A 24,501-nucleotide genomic window follows, 5' to 3' on the forward strand; every position below is an offset into this window, starting at 1 on the left:
TCTCTCTCCCTCTCTCTCTCTCTCTCTCTCTCCATTCTCCCTCCCCCCGCTTCCCCCCCTTTCCCCCCCCCTTCCTCTCTCTCCTCTCCCATCTAGATTTTGGGCAGCTTTCAGGGGTTTACTCCTGGCTCTACGCTCAGAAACCACTCCTGGCAGGCTGGGGGACCACATGGGATGTCAGGATTCGAACCACTGTCCTTCTGCATGCAAGGCAAATGCCCTACCTCCATCTATCTCTCCAGTCTCTCCTCATTTTCTGAATCCACCAGGAGTTATCCTTGAGCACAGAGTCTAGAGTAAGTCCTGAACACTTCTGAGTGTGACCCTCCCCTCCCCATATGGGAAAGAAATAGCATTCCAGTAGGACTGAAGGCATAGTACAGGAAGTAAGTTGCTTGCCTGGTACACACGAAGCCAGGTTTGACCCCTAGGATCCCATCTCGTTTCCTGTGCTCTCCAGGAGAAACTCTGTTGAACCATTCCCTGGTGTTGTGGCTCCAAAACCAAAAATAAAACCCCGAAATCATACTCCAGTGAAGGGGACTAAAGCAAAAGGCCACTGTAGCTCCGCCCTAAACTGGCTGGAGGAAAAACAGATGGGGCTGGGAGATAAGGTTTCTGGGCCTAGCTCCTCCCTACTCTAGGCACTGTAGGACTTGAGCTTTGCCTTCTTGCATCTGTCTGGTTAGCCAAGAATGGACTGTGAGATCCACAAACCTGAGCATCCCTTGGAGGTCCCTACCAGCAAAAAAACAAACAAAAAAACCCCAAAAGACCCTAATAGGATTACCGTATTTGTTTTTGTTTTTGTTTTTTTTTTTTTTTTTGGTTACTCCTGGCTATACGCTCAGAAGTCGCTCCTGGCTTGGGGGGACACTGGGGGATCGAACCGAGGTCCGTCCTAGGCTAGCGCTGGCAAGACAGACACTTTACCTCTAGCGCCACCACACTGTCCCCAGGATTACCATATTTTCCGGCGTATAAGACGACCCCCTAATTTTAAGTTAAAACATAGGTATAGGCCTATATTCACTTTATAAGTCAGAACGCTCCTCTGCTGCAACTGTGTATGTATCACAGTGAGCCAATCACAACAAGCAAAGGTTCAGAGGTTATACTGTAATAGACTTCCTCTCTGACTCTAGCCAATCTAGCAGGCTTTTGACAGTTACAGAACACTGTATAATTTGCATGCATCAAAAGCCTGCTTGGGTTGGCTGAGTTAGAGAGGCGGTCCGAGCAGCCTGGCAGTGATTGGTGCAGGATCGAGTTGGAAAATTCATTTTGTGGCAATATTCAGACAATTTTCGTTTAGCGGCATATTGAAACATTTTTCGGGATATACTCGGCGTATAAGACGACCCCCGATTTTCGGTTGACTTTTTTTGTTTCAAAAGTCTTTTTTATATGCTGGAAAATATGGTAAACTGATCCTCGATATAGCTACCCGACTAGAATCAGATAGGGTGCGGGGCGGTCAAACCCATCGGCACTTGGGTTACTCCTGGCTCTGCACTCAGAAAATCGCTCTTGTTAGGCTCAGGAACCACATGGGATGCTGGGATTCGAACCACTGTCAGTCCTATATCTGCTGCATGCAAGGCAAATACCCTTACCGCTGTGCTCTCTCCTGCCCTGAGATTCATTATTTAAAAAATAGAAAACAAACCCACATGTTAATAAAATATAACCTTTACCATATAACTCAAAATCGTTTAACATTTGAATTGGAAAGTGTAGTGTGTGTGTGTCCATTTGAATTGGAAAGTGTAGAGTGAGAGTGAGAGTGAGAGAGAGAGAGAGAGAGAGAGAGAGAGAGAGAGAGAGAGAGAGAGGAGAGAGGAGAGAGGAGAGAGGAGAGAGGAGAGAGGAGAGAGGAGAGAGAGTGTGTGTGTATGTAGAATCATGCACTGGGGATTGAACCTGGGTCAGTAACATGCAAGGCAAGTGTCTTCTCTGTTCTCCTTCTGGCCCCATTGTAATAATTCTTTGGTTTGGTTTGGTTTATAGTGTCGTGTTGTGTCACACCAGGTGTGCTTAGGGCTTCTTCTAATTCTGCAAGCAGGGATCACTCTTGGTGGTACTTCAGGGTGATGGGCAATTGAACCTGCGTTTGCCCCACCATTGTAATAATTCTTGCCCAGAAGAAAAATGAGTTCTTGAAAACAGATCCCATAGAATCAGAAATTATAGATTTAGAAGAGTAATCACTAGAAGAAAGTGCTAGGAATATTTTTATATAAATACCTAATCATTTATAAAGCTCAGTGGTTGTATTACTATTAGGAAGTAAATATTAGAGCAAGGAGTAGGGAGAATCTTTATATTATTAACTAAGATGATATATTTATTGAATAACAGTTTCCAAATACTTGAATCAAAAGGCTGAGAATTAGAAGTAATAGATGACGGAAGGTAATGTAGATAAATTTATAATGTAGATTTATGCAAAATAAATGGAATCTTAAATCTTTTTATGGGGGGGGTGGAGAGTTTGAGCCACACCCTGTGATGCACAGAGCTTATTTCTTACTGGGTACTCAGAATGATTTCTAGCAGTGTTCAAGCGTCCATATGAGGGATAAAACCAGGTTGGCCACATGCAAGGCAAGTCTTAACTACTGTACTATCACTCTACCTCCAAAACTATATTTTTCTGAAAGGCTCCAAGACCTAGATAGTCCACTGATAACTTATTTTAGAAGAAAATACCAATTGAGTTGTTTGAGTAAAGAGAAGAGAAGAGAAGGAAGGCACACTTCCACATCATTTTTGGGACTAGCCTTACTTAGATAATAAAATGATCAGGTAAAGATAAGCCCTATCCCTAATGGACATTGATTTGTCCTTTCTGGACATGGGCACAGAAATTCTTAGATTAATACATACCAGTTCCGGAAACTAAAAGTACTATCTCATAACCACATGAGCTTTAACTCAAAAATCCAAGGTTGATTGTATATTTTAAGCAGTATTATGGGAATGGGATGTAGTTGAGCAGTAGAGCAAATGCTTCATGGCCTAGAGCTGATCCATGACACCTCTTCAAAGAAGAAAAGCTACACCAAAATCTTTCTGCAAAACAGGACACAAAATGTAACTTAAGACACATAGAAGTCAGGCTTTGGAAAAACTGGTTCTAATAGCTGAATGTTGCACTAGCCAGATGGTGTTTCTGAAACATCTTTAAGGTGCAAATAATTTGGCTAATAATTGATTCTTTTTGAGCAGCAGAAAATTGATAGGTGTGTGGGAGTAGTGGAAATCGAAATAGGCATTTATTGAAAGTAGTGATGTCAGCACGTTTTTCTGTAATTTTCTCTCTATTCTCTGTTGTGATGATAGGGCTGCACACATGCTTGGTTGTGTTACTTATACACTGCTGTAGTGCTCAACAGGAATCGGAAACTTTAATTGTGTGCTTGCATATGCCTCTTTGTGTCCTGGAGATCACATACTCAGTCACAGTGTTGAAGCAGGGACTGTTCTTGGAGTATGTGGGTAGCACTGGGTTCAACTCGAGGCTTCCTGCTTACAAGGCAGGCACTTTTGCTGCTGAGCCAACCCTGGGTCCCTCCAGTGTGTTTTACGTTAGCAAGACCTAAAAGAAGAACCAGTGATTGGAACATACAAACTCCATACTGTAGTTTTTGACAACTTATCAAATGAAAGTATTGCCAGAGACTCTTACTAATCCTCCCAGCAGAACACCCCAGGATCACTCTTAGCTCTGCACTTAGTGATCACACCTCCTGGGGCTGGAGGTACCATATGGGGTGCCAGGAATCAAACTAAGGTCAGCCTTGTGCAAGGCAGACACCCTACTCGCTACTGCACTATCATTGCAGTCCCACTAAGCATGTTTCATTTAAAAAAACCACCTTGCTTCACTAAAAAATAAAGATAGAAAATGAAAACTTCTATTGAGTTAAATAGTTTAGTATTAAGACTATTTGTGCTTGTTGGGCACCACACCTGCCCACTGATCTGCTGGAAACCCCAGTTCTATTACCAAGTTTAAATGTTTGACTCCACCATCATCAATCTCTGTTCCCTTACTTGAATTCTTTATAATCCCCTATGAATGATGTCCTCTTGTATTTCCCTTTTTTATTTTGTTTTTTTGTTGTTGGGGAGGGCTGGTTACTCCTGGCATTGCTTGGGACTTATTTCTGCCTCAGCACTTGGGGATTACTCCTGGAAGTGATTGGGGAAACTATGAGTTGCTAGGGAATGAGCCCAGGTCAGATACATGCAAGGCAAGTGCCCTAACCTCTGTACTACCTCTCCAGTCCCTCTCTCTTTCTCCTCTGACTTTGCTTAACACAGTACTCCTGATTCCATCCAGATTGTAGCAAAATGCATAATTCCAGTAATTCAATTTTTCATATAGTTGAGAGTACTGTTTCATGTGTATAGACCATGGTTTCTTCATCTGTTCCATCTGTTGCTTGGTCTTGGGTTGTTTCCAGATCCTGTCTGTTCTAAATAGTTCTGCAGTGAATATAGGTGTGTATAGATTATTTCGAATTACTATTTTTGCTTTTGACTTAAAACACATTTTTTTTTTTTTTTTTTTTGGTTTTTGGGCCACACCCTGTGCCGCTCAGGGGTTACTCCTGGCTATGCACTCAGAAGTTGCTCCTGGCTTCTTGGGGGACCATATGGGACACCGGGGGATCGAACCGCGGGTCCGTCCTAGGCTAGCACAGGCAAGGCAGGCACCTTACCTCCAGCGCCACCGCCCGGCCCCTTAAAACACATTTTTGAGATTTGTAATATCCAAAATGGAAATTGAACACAATTTTGTGACTTATTAAGAACACATGCTTTTATCAACTGCTGAACCAAATAGTTTACTTTAGTTGTATATATTCTTTCTTACTTAGGCTTACTGTTTTCATTGTAGCTCATGGTGCCTCCTTTTTTGTTTACATTTCATGTCACTGCTGCTTTATCTCATACTCTAGGACAGAATTGTCAACTCCCCCAGATCCAGCTTTTTATACTCTACTACCATTTCTGCCTCCCCTCTGACCCTTCAAGGCGTGGGATTCATTTCTAAACTCTTTTTTTCTTTTTTGGGTCACTTAAGACTCACTTTCTCCCTTGGATTTTTTTTTTTTTTTTAGCAATTTGTAAAACAATCTGTTAGTGGTTGTCTTAGGAAAGAGGCTGGGATCAGATATGATGAGATCTTCTATGTCTGAAAGTGCTTTTATTCATTTGATTTTTGGCTGAATGTATGGTGGTGAGGGGGTGCTCGCCTATGACTTGGGTGAGTCAGGGCCACTCCTGGTGATGCTGGGAGCCATGAGCTTGCCGAGATCCTATCTGGAACCTTGGCCTGCCCAATGTGTCCTCTTGGAGATGTTTTAGACAAGTTCAGTGCTCACTTCGGCAGCACATATACTAAAATTAGACAAGTTCAGAATTGTGTTCAATTCTTTGGCCACAGGCAGGGATAGACACATTAACCAGCACTACGTGGGGACAGGGTAGGGGGCTGAGCTGTTCCCAGACATACTCTGGCTGTGCCTACCATCTCTGATAGTTAAGTTGCACGTGGCTCAAAACAACAAATAGTGAGTTTACCTTAAGGGTGAAGTTTCTGTTTGTTTTTGTTTTTTTTTTTTCCCTAATCTTAGTATGGTCAGATTTATGCATTTGTAGTTAGTTTTTTTTTTTTTTTTTTTTGGGCCACACCCAGCGTTGCTCAGGGGTTACTCCTGTCTATCTGCTCAGAAATAGCTCCTGGCAGGCATGGGGGACCATATGGGACACCGGGATTTGAACCAACCACCTTAGGTCCTGGATTGGCTACTTGCAAGGCAAACGCCGCTGTGCTATCTCTCCGGGCCCTGTAGTTAGTTTTTTAATTTTTGAGCTATACCTGGCAATTCTCAGGAATTATTCTGGCAGTGCTCACGGAATATAGGATACTGGGATCAAACTTGGGTAAGCAAATGCCTTAACTGTGGTATTGCTCCAGCCCTGTATTTTCTACTGAGGAAGTTCTTGATTCACTGCCTTACAAAGTTGTTCATAATACAGTTGTTCAGGCATTCAATGTTCAGCACTATTTCCTCCCACCCCACAAACTTAACCCCTTAGCAGTCACAGAATAATTTATTTTATGTTGCTTATTACAATATGGAATTATTATCAAAAATAGTTCAGTAAAAGAACATTTATAGGGCTGGAGGCAAGGCGACCCGTGTTTTATTCCCAGAATTATGTATGGTTCTCCAGCCCTGTCACGTGTTAGCCTTGAACACTTGAACATCCAAATATTTGGATGTGTTCCAAAAGTGCCCTCCTCCCCCCCAAAAAAAGAGAAAAGAGAAAAAGTGTGTGTATATGTAAATCATTATATCTCACAATGGTGGAGTTTTTTGTGTTTTTTTTTTTTTTGAAAGGGGGTTACACCCGGCTATACTCTGGACTTACTCTTGGCTCTTGGCTCTGCATTTGGGGTTTACTCCTGCCAGGTCTCAAGGGTTCATGGGGGGTGCTGGGGATCAAAGTTGGGAAGTACCTTGCTCACAGTACTCTCTAGCTCCTTGTTAGTGTTATCAAAGTCATTGTCTGAGGATTTAGTGAACTGTTTGATGCTAATTGAGCCTTTAGTGGTTTTTTGTTTGTTTGTTTGTTTTTTGTTTTTTCGGGTCACACCTGTTTGATGCTCAGGAGTTACTCCTGGCTAAGCGCTCAGAAGCGACTTCTGAGCTCCTGGCTTGGGGGACCATATGGGACGCAGGGGTAGGGGAGGATCGAACCTCAGTCCTTCCTTGGCTAGGGCTTACAAGGCAGACACCTTAACTCTAGCGCCACCTCACCTGCCCCAGTTTTATTTTTTTTTTTTGAGTTTTGAGCTTAGTGGGTGGCTATGCTACTTTCTGGGGCATACTGGGCTGTCACTGTTAGGGAGTTTGGAGGTATAACCTGAACAGTTCTTTGGCTTAATTAAACTCAATTAACATAACTCAATTTCCTTGAGTTTAGATGTGAAGCTGAGCTCTATAAACTGGAGGCTATGGGGTGTGGTTGATATGGAAGAAATTCTTCAACAACACCACCACCCCTAAAAGTCCCAGAGTTTTCAGTCCAAAGACCTAGAAAATTCGTAGCTTGGCAACTTCAAACTCCAGGCTCCCTTACTCCCTCCCTCCTTACTCCCTTCCCCCTCCCCCATGTCCCTTGGGTCACTCCTGCACTGAGAAATAATTCTTGGCAGGCTCTAGGACCATATGACATGCCATGGATCAAACCTGGTCAGCTGCATGCAAGGCAAACGCACTTCCTGCTATACTATCATTCTGGCCCATGATATTTCTATTTCTTTTATTTTTTTTTAAGCTTTTGTGTGTGTGATTTGGGGCCACACTCAGTGACGCCCAGGGGTTACTACGCTGGGGGATCAAACCGAGGTTCAGTCCCTCCTAGGCTAGCGCACACAAGGCAGACGCCTTACCGTTAGCAACACCGCTCAGCCCCATGATGTTCCTCCTCCTCCTCCTCCTCCTCCTCCTCCTCCTCCTCCTCCTCCTCCTCCTCCTCCTCCTCCTCCTCCTCCTCCTCCTCCTCCTCCTCCTCCTCCTCCTCCCCCCCCCCCTCCTCCTCCTCCTCCTCCTTCGTTTTGGGGCCACACCTGGCTGTCTGCTCAGAAATAGCTCCTGGCAGGCACGGGGGACCATATGGGACACCAGGATTCGAACCAACCACCTTAGGTCCTGAATCGGCTGCTTGCAAGGCAAACACGGCTGTGCTCTCTCTCCCAGCCCAGATGTTTCTATTTTTTAAGAAATTTCTTCTATAAAACATTTATCTATTTATCAACATATACTTTTGGAAAGCCTGTTATTTGTCAGACAGCTATAGGCGTTAGGAAATTTTGATTAAAAGAGATTATATATATGTATATATGTGTATATATATTATGAGGGCCTCATATTCACTGCAGAAAAAGAAAATCTGGCTTTTGTGAATCTTATATTTTGATGAAGAGAGACTAGAGTGGGTTTTAAGGGTGGGTATGGACATATCTTGCTAGTTTGGGTATCTTAGGTAAGAGGAAGACCTGTGGTAGAAAAAGAATGAATGCTGTTTCAGGGCTAGAGAATCTGGCCTGGAACTAGGAAGTAGAATTAGCTAGAGCAGACTAAGGATGTGGAAATCAGATCAGATTGGAGAAGTGGCTAGGGAAAGAAGTCAGGATAGAAAGGCTTGTGAGGGCCCGGAGAGATAGCACAGCCATGTTTGCCTTGCAAGCCGCCGATCCAGGACCTAAGATGGTTGGTTCGAATCCCGGTGTCCCATATGGTCTCTGGTGCCTGCCAGGAGCTATTTCTGAGCAGATAGCCAGGAGTAACCCCTGAGCACCGCCGGGTGTGGCCCAAAAACCAAACCAAACCAAAACAGAAAGGCTTGTGAATGGTTTTAAGGACTTTACTTATAGTCTGTGAAAGTTGGGGTTGGGAGGCAGTAAGCAGTTAGATATGTTAATTAAACATGCCATTTTAAGTTAGGAAGGATACAAAATTAAAAGTGGCCAGGGAGTTTTTGAGCAGATTAGAATGAAGAACTTTAACTATAGTTAGATAACTCTGATAGAGATTTAGAAATGACTATTGGCTTCAAAAACACAAAGAGCATTGACCTCAGTGCTGTGTGTTGTGTATGTCTGTGTGTGAGATGGGTTATTAACAGAGGGTGTGTGTGTGTGTGTGTGTGTGTGTGTGTGTGTGTGTGTGTGTGTGTGTGTGTGTGTGTGTGTGTGTGTGTTGGGGTAAGGTTATTAAATACAGCCCAGTAAAAATTTTTACTTAGGAGAAGAAAAATTGGTTCCAGTTCAGGTGACTTCCAAGAAAGAAACCCTTTTTAAAAAAATTGGTTTTGGGGCCACACTTAGTGGTACTCAGAGGTTACTCCTGGCTCTGCACTTAGAAATAGCTCCTGGCAGGCCTAAGTAAGCATACGGGATGCCAGGAATCAAAACCGAGTCTGTCCCGGGTCAGCTGTGCAAGGAAAACTCCCTACTGCTGTGCTATCATGCTGGCCCCAAGAAAAAAGTCAATTTAGAGAGATGAGGAGGCCTTAAGGCCTAGAAGAAATCCAGGGAGTTGTGCAGTAGACTGTAGTTAGTTGAGCGACTGAATCTAGTGAGTGGTGTTTCTGCCTTCCAGTAGTTAAGGAAAATGGTTGAAATATCCTGAATTCCAAGAGAAAGTTTTACCATGTACTTGACATGGCCCATGGGTTAGAGCTTTCAAACTGTGTCCTAAATTAACCTTTTAGGTAAGTTTTCTGAAATAGCATTGTTGTCTGGTTTTGTCATTAAGATTAATGAAGTACTGAACTGGAATTATTAGTCTTATTCAAAGTTGGTCTTGACAACTAGGTCATTTTAGGGCAATTATTTTCAGTATTTCTTTTCTTTTGTCTTGTGGCCACACACAGTGACACGCAGGAGTTACTTCTCATTCATTTCTGGCAGGCTTAGGGGACCAAATGTGGGATGCTGGGACAAACTGGGCTCGTGCAAGGAAAGTGCCCTCTCTACCCACTGAACTATCTCTCTAGCCCCAAATTTTAGTAATAAAAGGGGAAAATGTATATAGTTTAGCAAAGACTGGATAGAGAGGGTACTTGCCTGCATGTAGACAACCTAGGTTTGATTCCCGGCACCTCAAGCCTCCTGACCACTGCCAGGTATGGTCCAAAACCAGAAAAAAAAATGTTTTTTTAAAGATTTAATTAATGTGAATTATAGATACTATATATTGTCTGGAAATAGAATCTGAGGTTTATAAAATCCTGGCAAATACCCTTATTTCCTTTTGATTTGGTATGGGAAACTATTGGATCCAACTGTAGATTTGTTTGCTGAAGGGGAGTAGACAGGGTTGGGGGTGTAGCGTGGCAGTATTGGTCATACTTTTCATGCCTGGGCCTTGGGCTTTTCCCCCAGTGCTTGCACACACACACATCCCCCCCATAGATGGGATAGTCTTCTTCTAGCTCTGCAAGTTAGTGAAGGTTGTATATTTTTCTCCTACTAGAAAATACCTTTTTATTTTTAGAAAAAGTATTATTTAAAATATTTTATGGGGGGTGGAGGAAAGAGTATGACATTGAGGTTCTTGCTTTGCATATGGCTAAGTGGGATTCCATCCCTGACATCCTATGTGGTCCCCCAGCATCACCAGGAATGATCCCTGAGCATATTCAGATATGGAAAAAAAGGGTAGTTTTAAGATTTGTTTTCTCTTTGCTAGTTATAAAAACTCACTCTAGGGGCCGGGCGGTGGCGCTGGAGGTAAGGTGCCTGCCTTACAAGCGCTAGCCAAGGAACGGACAGCGGTTCGATCCCCCGGCGTCCCATATGGTTCCCCCAAGCCAGGGGCGATTTCTGAGCACATAGCCAGGAGTAACCCCTGAGCGTCAAACGGGTGTGGCCCAAAAAACAAAAAAAAAAAAAAAAAAAAAAAAAAAAAAACCTCACTCTAACTAATTTACTCAGAATTTTTTTCTTTAGTTACCATGAACAAAACAAAGAATTTTATTTTAAAGTATTCAATTATACAATTTTAAAGGTAATTTTTAAAATTATAAAATTAAATGATAAAATTTATAATTGTTTAATAAATGTTAGCTAAGTTCAGAGCTATAGTTACAATTCACCTTTTCCCCTTCTGTGTTGTAGGTATAGACTTTAAGATCAAAACAGTTGAATTACAAGGAAAGAAGATAAAGCTACAGATATGGTAAGTGATGTTAATAGCTCTTTTTTTTTTGTTTTTTTTTTGTTTTTTTTTTGCGGGGGGGGGGGGGGGGCGCACCCGGAGGTGCTCAGGGGTTACTCCTGGCTGTCTGCTCAGAAATAGCTCCTGGCAGGCACGGGGGACCATATGGGACATCAGGATTCGAACCAACCACCTTTGGTCCTGGGTCGGCCTCTTGCAAGGCAAACGTCCCTGTGCTATCTCTCCGGGCCCAATAGCTCTTTTTTGTGGGTTAGTTAGGGTGCCCAGTTTCTGAAGGCTTGCCTGTCATATTCTTCTTAGTCACTTTACTTGATTGTGTAATTGGTTAGAAAGAACATTGTGCAAGAACCGAAACAATGACGCAGCAAAAAAAGTTACCGTATTTTTCTGCGTATAAGACGACCCCCTAATTTTACAGTTAAAACATAGGTTTAGGCCTATATTTGCTGTATAAGACAGAATGTTCCTGTGCTGCAACTATATCTTCCACAGTGAGCCAATCACAACAATCAAAGGTCCAAAGATTATACTGTAATAGTCTTCCTCTGACTCTGGCCAATCTGAGCAGGCTTTTGACAGTGTAGATTCGGGTCCAGAACATTGTCTAATTTGCATGCATAATCAGCCTGCTTGGATTGGCTGAGTTAGAGAGGCGGTCCGAGCAGCCTGGCAGTGATTGGTGCAGGATCGAGTTGGAAAATTCGTTTTGTGGCAATATTCAGACAATTTTCGTTAAGCGGCATATTGAAAAAATTTTTGGGATATACTTTGCGTATAAGACAGCCCCCGATTTTCGGTTGATTTTTTTTTTTTTTTGTTTTGTTTCAAAAGTCATCTTATGGAGCCGGGAAGGTGGCGCTAGAGGTAAGGTGTCTGCCCTGCAAGCGCTAGCCAAGGAAGGACCGCGGTTCGATCCCCCGGCATCCTATATGGTCCCCCCAAGCCAGGGGCAGTTTCTGAGCGCATAGCCAGGAGTAACCCCTGAGCGTCAAACGGGTATGGCCCCAAAACAAAACAAAACAAAAAAGTCATCTTATTCGCCAGAAAATATGATAGGTATTTTGGAGCCAGAGCAATAATATCAGTAGTGGGTAAAGTGCTTGCCTACATGCCGTCAACCTGGATTCAATCCTTGGCACCTCCTTTTGGTCCCCTAAGCCCCTCTAGCAGTGATCTTGAGTACTGAGCCAGAAATAACTGAGTATTGCAGGGTGTGGCCCCAAAACATAAACAAAAAGTTAAGTATTCTGGGACAAGAGAGATGCTTTTTAGAATTCTTAGAAGTGACTCAGATAGGGGCCGGAGAGAGTATGGAGGTAAGGTGTTTGCCTTTCATGCAGAAGGTCATTGATTTGAATCCCGGCATCCCATATGGTCCCCGAGCCTGCCAGGAGCGATTTCTGAGCATGGAGCCAGGAGTAACCCCTGAGTGCTGCTGGGTGTGACCCAAAAAACCAAAACAAACAAACAAACAAAAACCAAAGTGACTCATATATTATCCTGGTGCCCTCATATATTATTCCTTGGACCCTACCAGGAGTTAACCCTGGGCACAAAGCCAGGAAATAAACCCTGACCACCACAGAGTGTGGTCCCAAAATATTTTGGGGGGGGAGCCACACCCATTTGATGCTCAGGAATTACTCCTGGCTATGTGCTCAGAAATTGCCCCTGGCTTGGGGGGACCATATGGGACACCGGGGGGATCGAACGGTGGTCCTTCCTTGGCTAGCGCTTGCAAGGCAGACACCTTATCTCTAGCGCTACCTCTCTGGTCCCCCCCAAAAATATTTTTTATAATATATTTAAGTACCATGATTACAAACATGTTTGTAGTTGGGTGTCAGTTATAAGAAAAAAAGAACACTCCCTTTACCAGTACAGCCTTACCACCACCAGTGAAAATAGATCTTTTAAGTAAATGAATTAAAAGAGGCAAGGTGGGGCTGGAGCCGTGGCACAGTGGTAGGGCATTTGCCTTGTATGCGGCTGACCCAGGACAGACCTTGTTTCTTTTTTTGGTGGGGGGGGGCCCACACTCGGTCAGTGCAGGGGTTACTCCTGGCTGGCTATGTGCTCAGAAATCGCCCCTGGCTTGGGGGACCATATGGGATGCAGGGGTGGGGGATTGAACCGTGGTCCATCGAAGGTTAGCGCTTGCAAGGCAAAAGCCCTACAGCTTGCGCCACTGCTCCTGCATCTCTGTTCACATTTTTTTTATTCACAACTTTTCAGCCTTTTGTGACTGTAAGTGGTGCATTTTATAATGTGATCTTGAGTCTATAGATAGGCCCGCTGGATTCTGGAGTAGATTTCTCCTGTGCAAATCCTCTTGCATGTGGGTTTACTTAAAAACCAGCAACGTCAACTTTGGTATTAGTAAATACACTTCAGTTCTATTAATATATTTTCACTCATTCTATTTTACAAATTGGTGTATATGACACATACACAAACTGTGTAAATTAACTCAGTCTATAAAATGCTTCCAGTCATTAGAAGGCTATTTCATAAGTTTGGGGAAGTCAGAGTGATGTGTTGTGCAAGGATCAGCACACCCTCTCCCCCGTCATCCCTGTTCAAGGGTAAATCGTCGCATTCATAACAAGCACAAAAATTCTTTTAAGATATATTTTTCGGGGGCCGGGCGGTGGCGCTAAAGGTAAGGTGCCTGCCTTGCCTGCGCTAGCCTTGGACGGACCGAGGTTCGATCCCCCAAGCCAGGAGCAACTTCTGAACACATAGCCAGGAGTAACCCCTGAGCGTTACCGGGTGTGGCCCAAAAACAAAAACAAAAACAAACAAAAAAAAGATATATTTTTCGGCCTCGGAGAGATAGCACAGTGGTGCTTGCCTTGCAAGCAGCCGATCCAGAACCTAAGGTGGTTGGTTTGAATCCTGGTGTCCCATATAGTCCCCCGTGCCTGCCAGGAGCTATTTCTGAGCAGACAGCCAGGAGTAACCCCTGAGCACCACCGGGTGTGACCCAAAAACCAATATATATATATATATATTTTTTTTTTGTTTGTTTGTTTTTTTTGTTTTTTTTGGGCCACACCCCTTTGATGCTCAGGGGTTACTCCTGGCCAAGCGCTCAGAAATCGCCCCTGGCTTTGGGGGACCATATGGGATTGCGGGGGATCGAACCGCGGTCCTTCCTTGGCTAGCGCTTGCAAGGCAGACACCTTACCTCTAGTGCCACCTCTCCGGCCCCAAGATATATTTTTCTTTATATATAAAATACATGAAACGTTTGTCCTACTGTTATGCCTTTCACAACATTCACTCTTCGATTTCCTGACCTTGTGATTTTATACATTTTCCCTTTTATCATTTGGTCTGCGTAGCTCTTTAGAGTCATTGTTGCTTTTTAGGAGTTAGAGCAGATAACATTTGTTTTTTAAAAAGAGCCTTTCTCAGATAATGCTCTTTTGCAACAAATAAATCCTCCAGTGTGACCATCAAGATTAATGTAGGGCTGAAGAGATAGTGAGTAGGGAGGTAACACGTTTAATCCACAGCATTTCATATGCGCCCCTGAAGTAGTTCCTGAGTGTAGAGCCCTGAACATCCCTAGGTGTGGCCCCAAAACAAAGAAGATTAATCTAGAAAATAATTTCATTGTACCTATCAAATTCAAGTATAGCACAGAAATAATATTTCTAATTTAGCAGATCTGCAAAAGCATTTCCACATAGTACCTTTGTCTAGTTCCCTTTTCCCTAGGGTGTTGGTCCTGCCAGGAGAACAGCCAGGATACACCACTTTAAGGATCTTCCTATTCATTAGCTGAGAGGGCTTGGGGCTAGGGCAGGAATTAGTCTCTCTGGCAGCATCTGTATCTTGTCTAAGACATTATTAACTCTTTGCAACATTGCAATATAATTGGCCCTGAGTTTTGTTTGTTTGGGAAGAGGCACACCCCAAATCTGTGCTTGGGGAACCAGGTAATGGGGTGAAGAGGATAATAATCTGGGCTTCTTTCATGCAAAGTTATTGCTCCATGCCATGGAATTTTCTACATAGCTTCAATGGGCTCTTAATTTAAAAAAATATTTTGGGGCCCGGAGAGATAGCACAGCGGCATTTGCCTTGCAAGCAGCCGATCCAGGACCAAAGGTGGTTGGTTCGAATCCTGGTGTCCCATATGGTCCCCCATGCCTGCCAGGAGCTATTTCTGAGCAGACAGCCAGGAGTAGCCCCTGAGCACCACCGGGTGTGGCCCCCCCCAAAATTTTTTTTTTGGCGGGGGGATCATACCCAGTGGATACTCAGGACTTAGCTTTGTGCTCAGGGGTCACTCCTGGCAGGCCCATATATTGGGATGCTGGAAATCGAGCCTAGTTAGCAATGTGTAAAGCAAGCGCCCTACGCACTGTACTGTCACTCCAGCCCAAGAGGCTTTTAATATTCTAACCTCTAATAGTGTGTCCTTAATAATAGCCAAAGTTGTCCACTGTGCTTTCCCTTTCTCCTTCTCTTCCCTCTTCTCACTTCCCCTTCCTTTCTATTTCCTCTTCCATACCCTGGCAGTGGTTCTCAAACTATGGCCAGCGGGCCACATATTGTATTTGTATCTGTTTTGTTTCTTCATTGCATAAGAATTCGTTCATAAGTTTTGTTTTTACTATGGTCAGACCCTCCAATGGTCTGAGGGACAGTTAACTGGCCCCCTGTTTAAAAAGTTTGAGGACCCCTGCCAGTGTAGAGCTCAGGATTGATTGACTGGGCCAGGAACAGACTGTCATGAAGGCTGATCTGCACCTATTCCCACCACCGCCCCCCATTCCAGCCTACACTGGCCATCCACCTGCTTTCTATTGGTCAGAATTGTGTCCAGTATTTAAAGTGGAACCCTTTTGAGATGTATTCATTACCATCCTCCCACTGAGATGAGGGTGATAGTGGTTATATGTATATGTGTGTGTTGGAGGTGCTGTTTTGGGGTCACCCCTGCAGTGTTCCCACCAACTACTCCAGGTTTGATGCTTAGGGAACTATGTAGTGCTGGGATGTCTGGAATGTGAATTTTTTTAGTATAGGAAATTCCATCTGTGTGATTTATAGTTATAAGTTTCCTTAATACATGCATTTTTTTTTTTTTTTTTTTTGGTTTTTGGGCCACACCCGGTAACGCTCAGGGGTTACTCCTGGCTATGCGCTCAGAAGTCGCTCCTGGCTTGGGGGACCATATGGGACGCCGGGGGATTGAACCGCAGTCCGTCCAAGGCTAGCGCAGGCAAGGCAGGCACCTTACCTCTTGCGCCACCGCCCGGCCCCAATACATGCATTTCTAAGATACATTGCTTCTCACTCATCTTAAGCACCAACTTTATATAAGGAGACCCCATCCTTTTGTCTAGATTACTCCTCTAGAAGAAAATTTCTTTTAAGGATTACCTTCTTCCTCCCCTTTATTCCTTTCTTTACACCCTGTTTACAAAGTTAGTGTTAATCATAGTTAGAGGTTTTGTTTTTATTCGTTTCTGACTCTGGAATGTAAATTCTGAGGACAGATACCAGATTTTATATTTGTCATTTTATTTTTTGGATGAAGATAAGTAGAATTTAACTTGATGGCATAAAAGTCACATGGTTAGTTCTCAGTTTGAGAAATCTGACATTCTCATTCAGAAAGTAAAGAATAACTTCACTGTACTGGAGTGATACCATAGTTCAGCTGGTAGGACACATGTGTTGTACTTGGCTCTCCCAGGTTCAATTCCCCAGCACTGCTCTATAGTTCCCAGAGCACTGCCAGGAGTAATTCCTGACTACAGAGCCAGGAGTAACCCTTGAGCAACCTTCCCCCAGAAAAACCAACAAACAGAAGAATAATTTCATCACTGTTGCCAGAGACACCAAGTTAATGAAGTTTGGTGCCTACCTTGCAAAGCACTTCAATGTCTCTGGCTAGTTCCAGCGTTGTCAGTGTTCAGGCTAAAAATAACTGTCCAGATAGCAGCCAGAGCACAAGCTTCCCGTACCCTGTATGTGCCACCAACAGCTAAGGAAAGAAGCTTTTGTTTCTGGGTCTGCATCACCCCTTTTGAATCCCCCCTTTTGAATCCTTTTGAATCCATCAGGGGGAAAAGAAGACTTGCTATCCTTCCTGCTGGGAACCTAGTTTATGTCAGGAAAATTCTGTGATCACTGGTTTATCCTGGCAGAAGCCTGACATAGGCTTAACGGACACATTTTTGGAAGAAAACTAAGTGAGTAGTTTGAAGAGCCAGCTTAGAAACCTGTGGTCTTAATGACAAGTGTATGTGAACAGACACAGCGCTGAATTGCCTGTCAGGAACATAACATTGCTTCTGCTTGTTGCGTCAGTCTGCTGCCCATAAACCTAGGACCCATGTGTCTATGCAAACCTAAAAATACTTTGACAGCCCTGTAACAGCTGCGACTATTTTTAGCGCTGGACAAAAGGGTCGTAGTCAATTGCCTAAGGTAGCTAGGGCAATCTAGAAAGGCTCTGCTCTGCTTTGGAATATTGTAGCCTTCCTTCCTTCTGTATGTATCATTAGGATCCAGGCAGGAGCCAGGAACCATGATTTGACTAGAAGCAACAGAGCCAGACCACCATGTTGGGGATTCTTCTGTCTTGTTAATGTGGTTCCCCAGTCCAGACCCATGGTGCTACTAGTGAGCACAATCTTCAGCATGTAAAAAGGATTTGATCCCTGCTATCCCATACCCCAACTCCCACCCCAAGCTTCTAGATCACTTCAGGGATCACCCTGAGTACAGAGCCAGGAGTGAGCATGGCCAGGTGAGGTCCCAAAACAAAACAGTAAGTTAATTGGATGTGCTTTAGGTTTGAAACCTGACATAGGAAAAATAATTGGATGTTAGTTTTTTTTCCTTTCTTTTTTTGTTTTCAGGTATTTGGGGAAGTTTTTTGGTAGGTATATACAAGTTTATTTGAAGAAAAAAAAATAGGGCGTAATCCAACTGTGATTGGGCCAATAGTGGCTAAAGGGGCTCTGTAGATCTCAGGATTGAATCCTCAGAGCCTGGCACAAGGCATATGCTCTGTTTGAACTACCTCCCAGACATGCCCTTTTCTAAAATTTATATGGGAAGATAGAAGAACCAAAACAACTATGGAATGGAACTCTGTCTGCTTGCTTAGCGGGGACAGGAAGGGATTGGGTCATTCCTGGTGGTGCTTGGTGGATCATATGAGATGCCAGGAATTGAGCTTGGATGTCAGCCGTCTTAGTCTGAACACTTCAAGGAGTTCTTGGGGGTCCTTCAAGAAAGTGGGAGACGGATTCGGCGAATGATAAATAACAGAGCCACACTAAGTAGTGTGGGAGAGCCTGTGTTCTGATTTTATGAAAATTACAAGGATTGGGGCCGGAGAGATAGCATGGAGGTAGGGCATTTGCCTTGCATGTAGAAGGACAGTCGTTCAAATCCTGGCGTCCCATATGGTCCCTCGAACCTGCCAGAAGCGATTTCTGAAGAGCCAGGAGTAACCCCCCAGTGCTGCCTGGTGTGACCCAAAAACAACAAAACAAAACAAAAATTACGAGGACTATATAAGCAGGATTTTTGCCAGTCTTAGTTTTTTATGGTCTGTAAAAAAAAAAAAAAAAGCTCACATTTTTTTCTTTGCAGAGTCAAACATACCTTATTGGTTACGGAAGCTTTATCAGTATATGCTGTTTGATCTTCCAAAACAATTCACATGCCTGTAGGGTGGGTTACAGACCTTCTAAATAGATAACTTCAATCTAGAGACTTCCCTGGGATCAAAAGAGGGCAAGTTTTAAAATCTTAAAGTTTGTTCTCTCTGGCCAGGCCCTGTGTGTCAATTCTGATGTAAATTAAAAGATCAGTGAAATGCCAGATTTTCTTATAGAGGTTTCTTTTCATCTGAGGGAACAGGTTTTTTGCTTTTAGGGCATTTGCAGATAACTGCTTAACTATAACTAAACTAAAAGGTTTTTTTGTAAACGAGAAAATATGACTAAATTAAAAAGGGGGAACGCGGAGTGATAGCACTGCAGGCTTGATCCCCAGCATCCCATATGGTCCCCCAAGCCTGCCAGAAGCAATTTCTGAGCGCAGAATCAGGAGTAACCCCTGAGCGCTGCTGCTGGATGTGGCCCAAAACAAAACAACACCCCCCTTCAAAAAAGAAACCGGCTTGATTAGAAAGGAGAGCAAACCTTTACCTGGGGAAAGCTTTCTTAACATGCCATTGTTACTTCCATGCCAAACTTTGAATGTTATATATGAGGTAAAAAATTAGCAAGTCACTTGGAGTCCCTTAGATGTGTCCCAAAATAAACATCCTTTCATCTGAGAGGACGGGGCTATAGTGCAATAAAGTGCAGGACATTACCTATCTAACTGTATTGAACTAACTAAATACCTGGTAATTATTTCAGCTTCCATATGTTTCTTCTTGATACTAAGTTTTCCAGGTAAAGAAAAATTTAATCAAGGCCACATTTGCCTGTACTAATTCTTTCACCTGGAGGTAAATGCTCAACTATATGCATACTTAGCACAGCAGAGGGAAATTCGTCAAATAAATGTTTGCAGCTGTCACTAAGCTGAAGCTTGAGAAATACCACAATCACAATATCAGGGAAGTGATCTTTCTTTGAGATCTGGTCAGCCATAAGCACTGGGGAGGCCCCAGTGGGCCTTTTGATAATTTTCTTCCCTTTAAACCATGGCAGTGACAACTGAGTCACCTGCATGCAAGGCAAGCACCCTATCCACTGGACTATCGGTCTGGCTTTTAAGACTAAATTTAGCTATAGTAATCAGAATTGTATGGTAATGGGAGATTTAGACACACATACAAGTTTTGTTTGTTTAGCAAATTGAATTTCAGTGGATTCTTTGATTTTGGTTTGGTTGATTGCTCAGAGGTTGTTTCTGTCTTGATGCTTAGTCACTCTTAGCAGTGCTAGGGGTCAAACCCAGGAAGGCTGCAAAATGCAATGTCCTCCAGCCTGTTACACTATCTTTGCAGCTCCCAAATTAGATTGAGATTAAGGGTTATCAGTATCATACCTGGCAGTGCTGAAAGCGTCACTCTTAGAGAACTCAGGACAATGTGTGGTCAGGGGATTGAACCCAAGTCAACTACATACAGTGCAAACTCCCTATCCCACTGTATTCTCTCTCCAGTTCCCAAATTTAATTTTTTTAATTCTACTAAAAGATCCTGTCGCGAGAATAAATTTTAGGGGAAATTTGCAAGCCAAATAGCTAATAAAAGAATTGTATGGAATACTAAAGCTTGGAGCTGGAGAGATAGCATGGAGGTAAGGCATTTGCCTTGCATTCATAAGGACAGTGGTTTGAATCCCGGCATTCCATAAGGTCCCCCGAGCTTGCCTGGAGCAATTTCTGAGCGGAGAGCCAGGAGTAGCCCCTGGGCGCTGCCGGGTTGACCCAAAAAAACAAACAAACAAAAAAAGAATACTAAAGCGTAACAAATGAAAACAGAAAAGCAAACAGTCTAGAATATTAGGATCTAGGAATGGCTCACTTGTTGTCTAAGCATATAAGGTCGTGAGTTCCATCCCTGGCAATACTCATGTATGCTGGATGCAGTCCCTGCATTCCTGTTCATTGGAATCTAAACAGTGTGTGGGCACTGTTATGACCAAGAATGAAGTCCTTGGAGAGTTCTACATCTAGAATGTTTGTGAGGGCTTTAACCCAGTGTATGGACACTTAAAAGCACTCCAGCCAACTGTGTGAATGCCACAACCAATCATTCCAGAAGCAGCTCACGGAAGTAAAGTTAGGGTAAAGCAAAAAAAAAAAAAGAAAGAAAGAAAGAAAAAAGATAAGATTATCTGTGACATTACTGGATACTGAGGTGTTTTGCAGCTGTGTGTTGTCACATGATCCGGGATTTATAGATCTGAAACAAATTCTGTGGCTTGGAAGTTTGATATGGTTAAGTTGAGGAGTTGGGCTATTTTTGTCAGATGATGTAGGGCAGTGGTCGGCAACCTTATTTTTCAACTAGCCAAATCTCGCGAAAACCACGATTGAAATTTATTTTGAGAGCCACACAGGGTGCACACTGACAGAGGTTAGGAGCAGAGTCCTGACTCCTGAAACGCCCGTCCGGAACACAGAAGAGCGGCATTAAAAAGTGTAAAGAGTCACATGTGGCTCTCGAGCCTCAGGTTGCGGACCACTGACTGGTGTAGGGTGTAGTACTGGGCTGCTGTAGTTCATGCAGAAAGGGGAGACTACAGTCCTTTTCCCCCCTCCCTCCGACTTTCTGAGGCCACAAAGTGATCAACCTGGACTGAACTGGACTACCTGGGAAGTATCAACAGCCATTATTTTCTTTTGGAGCTTGGTGGAGGAGCCGGACCATTTTTCTCTTAGTGGATTTAATCAGTTATATCTTACCAATGGTTTCACTGTTTGACCCCTCATCTAAGAATGTACTAAACTCAAAATGTTTGATATAAAGTATTGGCTATTGATTGCAGGGATACAGCAGGCCAGGAGCGATTTCACACCATTACAACCTCCTACTACAGAGGAGCAATGGGTATCATGCTAGTATATGACATCACCAATGGGAAAAGTTTTGAAAACATCAGCAAGTGGCTTAGAAACATAGATGAGGTAAGTTACGTAAACGTTTCTTTCATAAACACAGTTTTAGTGTTTGGTTGGTAAGTTGGTTTATATATCCTTATATGTGTTTATTCAACCATAAATAAAAGTTGGGTGTTTTTTTAATTTTTATTTTATTATTTTGGGAATCATAATAATGTCTTTATTTAAGCGCCATGATTACAAATGTGTTTGTAGTTGAGTTTCAGTCATAAAAAGTACAGCCCCCCCCCCCCCCACCAGTACTCCCTCTTGCAGCCACCAATGTCCCCCATCTCCTCCCCCAACCCTGCTGTTTTCAAGACAGGCATTCTGTTTTAAGGGCTGAGTAAGTTACTCTTACTACCATTGTCATAGTACTTGTTTTGGGGGTTTGTTTTGCTCTTTTTTTTTTTTTTTTTTGGTTTTTGGGTCACACCCAGCAATACTCAGGGGTTATTCCTGGCTCTACGCTCAGAAATCCCCCCCCCCCCCCCCCGGCAGGCTCAGGGGACCATATGGGATGCCGGGATTCAAACCAGCGACCTTCCCCATGCAAGGCAAACGCCTTACCGCTGTGCTATCTCTCCGGCCCCCATTGTAGTTGTTGGTGTATTTATTTCTCTAACTGCACTTACCACTCTTTGTGGTAAACTTCATGTTGTGGGCTGGTCATTGTAGCCCTCATCTCTATTTAGTCTCTAACTCAGCATAATAGTTTTCATGGCCATATAAGAAAATTTCTTTTGGGGGGGGGTGTCACACCTGGCAACGCTCAGGGGTTACTCCTGGCTCTACACTCAGAAATCGCTCCCGGCAGGCTTGGGGGACCTCATGAAATACCGGGGTTCGAACCACTGTCCTTCTGCATGCTAGGCAAACGCCCTACCTCTATGCTATCTCTCCGGCCCCGTGTATAGAAAAATTTCATGACTTTGTTTTTCCTGACAGCTGCATAGTATTCTATTGTGTATATGTACCACAGTTTCTTTAGACACTCATCTGTTGTTGGGCATCTGGGTTGTTTTCAGATTCTGCTTATGGGAGAAGTGATGGGGGCATCACTTTATCCAACTGTAAATTGCTATAGTCATTAAAGACAGACACTCAGATCAGTGGAATAGACTTAAGTTTTAGAGAATGTTTCCCCAGACTACAATCAGTTAATCTTTGATAAAGGGGCAAGAAATGCAAAATGGAGCAAGGAAATCCTCTTCAACAAGTGGTGTTAGGACAACTGGGTCAGACACATGTAAGAAAGCGAACTCAAACTTCCATCTAACACTATGCATAAAGGTCAAATCTAAATAGATTAAAGGGGCCCGGAATGGTGGATCAGTGGTAGGGCAAATGTTTGCTTTGTACGCGGCTGACCTAGGACAGAATGCAGTTCAGTTCGATCCCCCGGCTTCCCATAGGTCCCCCAAGCCAGGGGCAATTTCTGAGTACATAGCCAGGAATAACCCCCGAGTGTCACCGGGTATGGCCTCCTCTCCCCCAAACAAAACAAATGAATTAAAGACCGTGATATCAGATCTGGAATCATATGGTATTTAAAAGAACACATAAACACATATGGAGGTAAAACACTCCATAACATTGAGACTTAAAGGCATCTTCAAGGAGGAAACAATATATGCCTTTTCCTTAGACTTTAGCAATTGGTCTTTAATCTGTGCCAGACTTTACTGGATTGCCCTGATCTTGTCTATTGATTTCAGATAGAAGCTATCAGTGTTAGTACTTGCCTCATTTCACTGAATTTCTTGTCAGTGGATATTTATTGAATGGACTGCATTTTTAGTGGCAGTATTAAATTTTCATTTTAGGGCCCGGAGAGATAGCACAGAGGCGTTTGCCTTGCAAGCAGCCGATCTAGGATCAAAGGTGGTTGGTTCGAATCCCGGTGTCCCACATGGTCCCCCGTGCCTGCCAGGAGCTATTTCTGAGCAGACAGCCAGGAGAAACCCCTGAACACCGCCGGGTGTGGCCCAAAAACCAAAAAAAAAAAAAAAAATTTTTTTTTCATTTTAACTTAAATGCATATTGTTTGGCATTTAAAATAAAATGTTAAACATCTAACCAGTCAAAAGCTAGCAGTAAAGTTGGTGGCAATGCCTGTCATTTTCTGTGGTTCAGGATAATTACCTGTTGGAAGTAGTTTTCATGTTTTACTGCTGCCTTCTTGGTTTTGAATTTAATTTAGGCTAACTCCTGGAGTCGTGGGGGACCTACTCAGGGATCACTCTCAACAGTGCTCAGCGGGACCATATAGAGAGCAGGTGTTGAACTCAGGTTCACTGCATGCTAATCAAACACCTTACCTTACACACTATATTTTGGCTCTTAACCCCAAGACTAACTCTTTTGTGGTTGATTTGGGTTGGGGATATTTGCACCATCCCTGGCAGTGTTGGGACTACTGCGGACTGTGCCTAGCAGGGACCACGTGTTGCTGTGATGGAGCCAGACCTTCTGCATGAGAACCTATGTGCTCTGCCCATTGAGTTCTCTTTTTGGCCCCAAGACTAATTTTTTTTTTTTAATCAAAAAGACGTGTTTTGAGGGGCCGGTGAGGTGCGCTAGAGGTAAGGTGTCTGCCTTGCAAGCGCTAGCCAAGGAAGGACCGAGGTTCAGTCTCCTGGCGCCCCATATGGTCCCCCCAAGCCAGGGACAATTTCTGAGCACTTAGCCAGGAGTAACCCCTGAGCATCAAATAGGTGGTGGCTCCCTCAAAAAAAAAATAAAAAGACATGTTTTGAGTGGATACATTAAAACAAACAAATCTGAGGTCAGTGTTAGATCCAAGATATAATACTTTGAATAGTAACAGTCCTAAAGGCTTCCCTTAGCTATGATTAATTTTTAAGTATTAAAGTTAAATATGTAGATTTTATGCAAGGTTTTATATTTTTTATGAAGTGAATTGAGTAGTGTGTGCCATGAGTGATTTATATAGAAATTATGTGAGGGCCAGAGCAGTGGTGCAGGGTGTAAGGTGTCTGCCTTGTGCGCGCTAGCTTAGGACAAACCGAGGTTCAATACCCTGGCGTCCCATATGGTCCCTCAAGCCAGGAGCAGTTTCTGAGTGCATAGCCAGGAGTAATCCCTGAGCATCACTGGGTGTGGCCAAAAA

At 43.4% G+C, this 24,501-nt stretch overlaps 1 protein-coding gene across 1 annotated transcript in view; it reads left to right on the forward strand.

Annotated features, from left to right (window-relative positions):
• Positions 1–24,501, forward strand: part of RAB10 (RAB10, member RAS oncogene family) — a 68,772-nt gene that overhangs the window by 33,384 nt on the left and 10,887 nt on the right. Inside the window, exons 2-3 of the mRNA XM_049784503.1 lie at positions 10,706–10,766; positions 21,257–21,395. Coding sequence (XP_049640460.1) covers positions 10,706–10,766; positions 21,257–21,395 — 200 coding nt within the window. The remainder of the gene's footprint in view (positions 1–10,705; positions 10,767–21,256; positions 21,396–24,501) is intronic.

Source organism: Suncus etruscus, chromosome 12 (assembly GCF_024139225.1).
Source record: "Suncus etruscus isolate mSunEtr1 chromosome 12, mSunEtr1.pri.cur, whole genome shotgun sequence".
Taxonomy (NCBI): Eukaryota; Metazoa; Chordata; class Mammalia; order Eulipotyphla; family Soricidae; genus Suncus; species Suncus etruscus.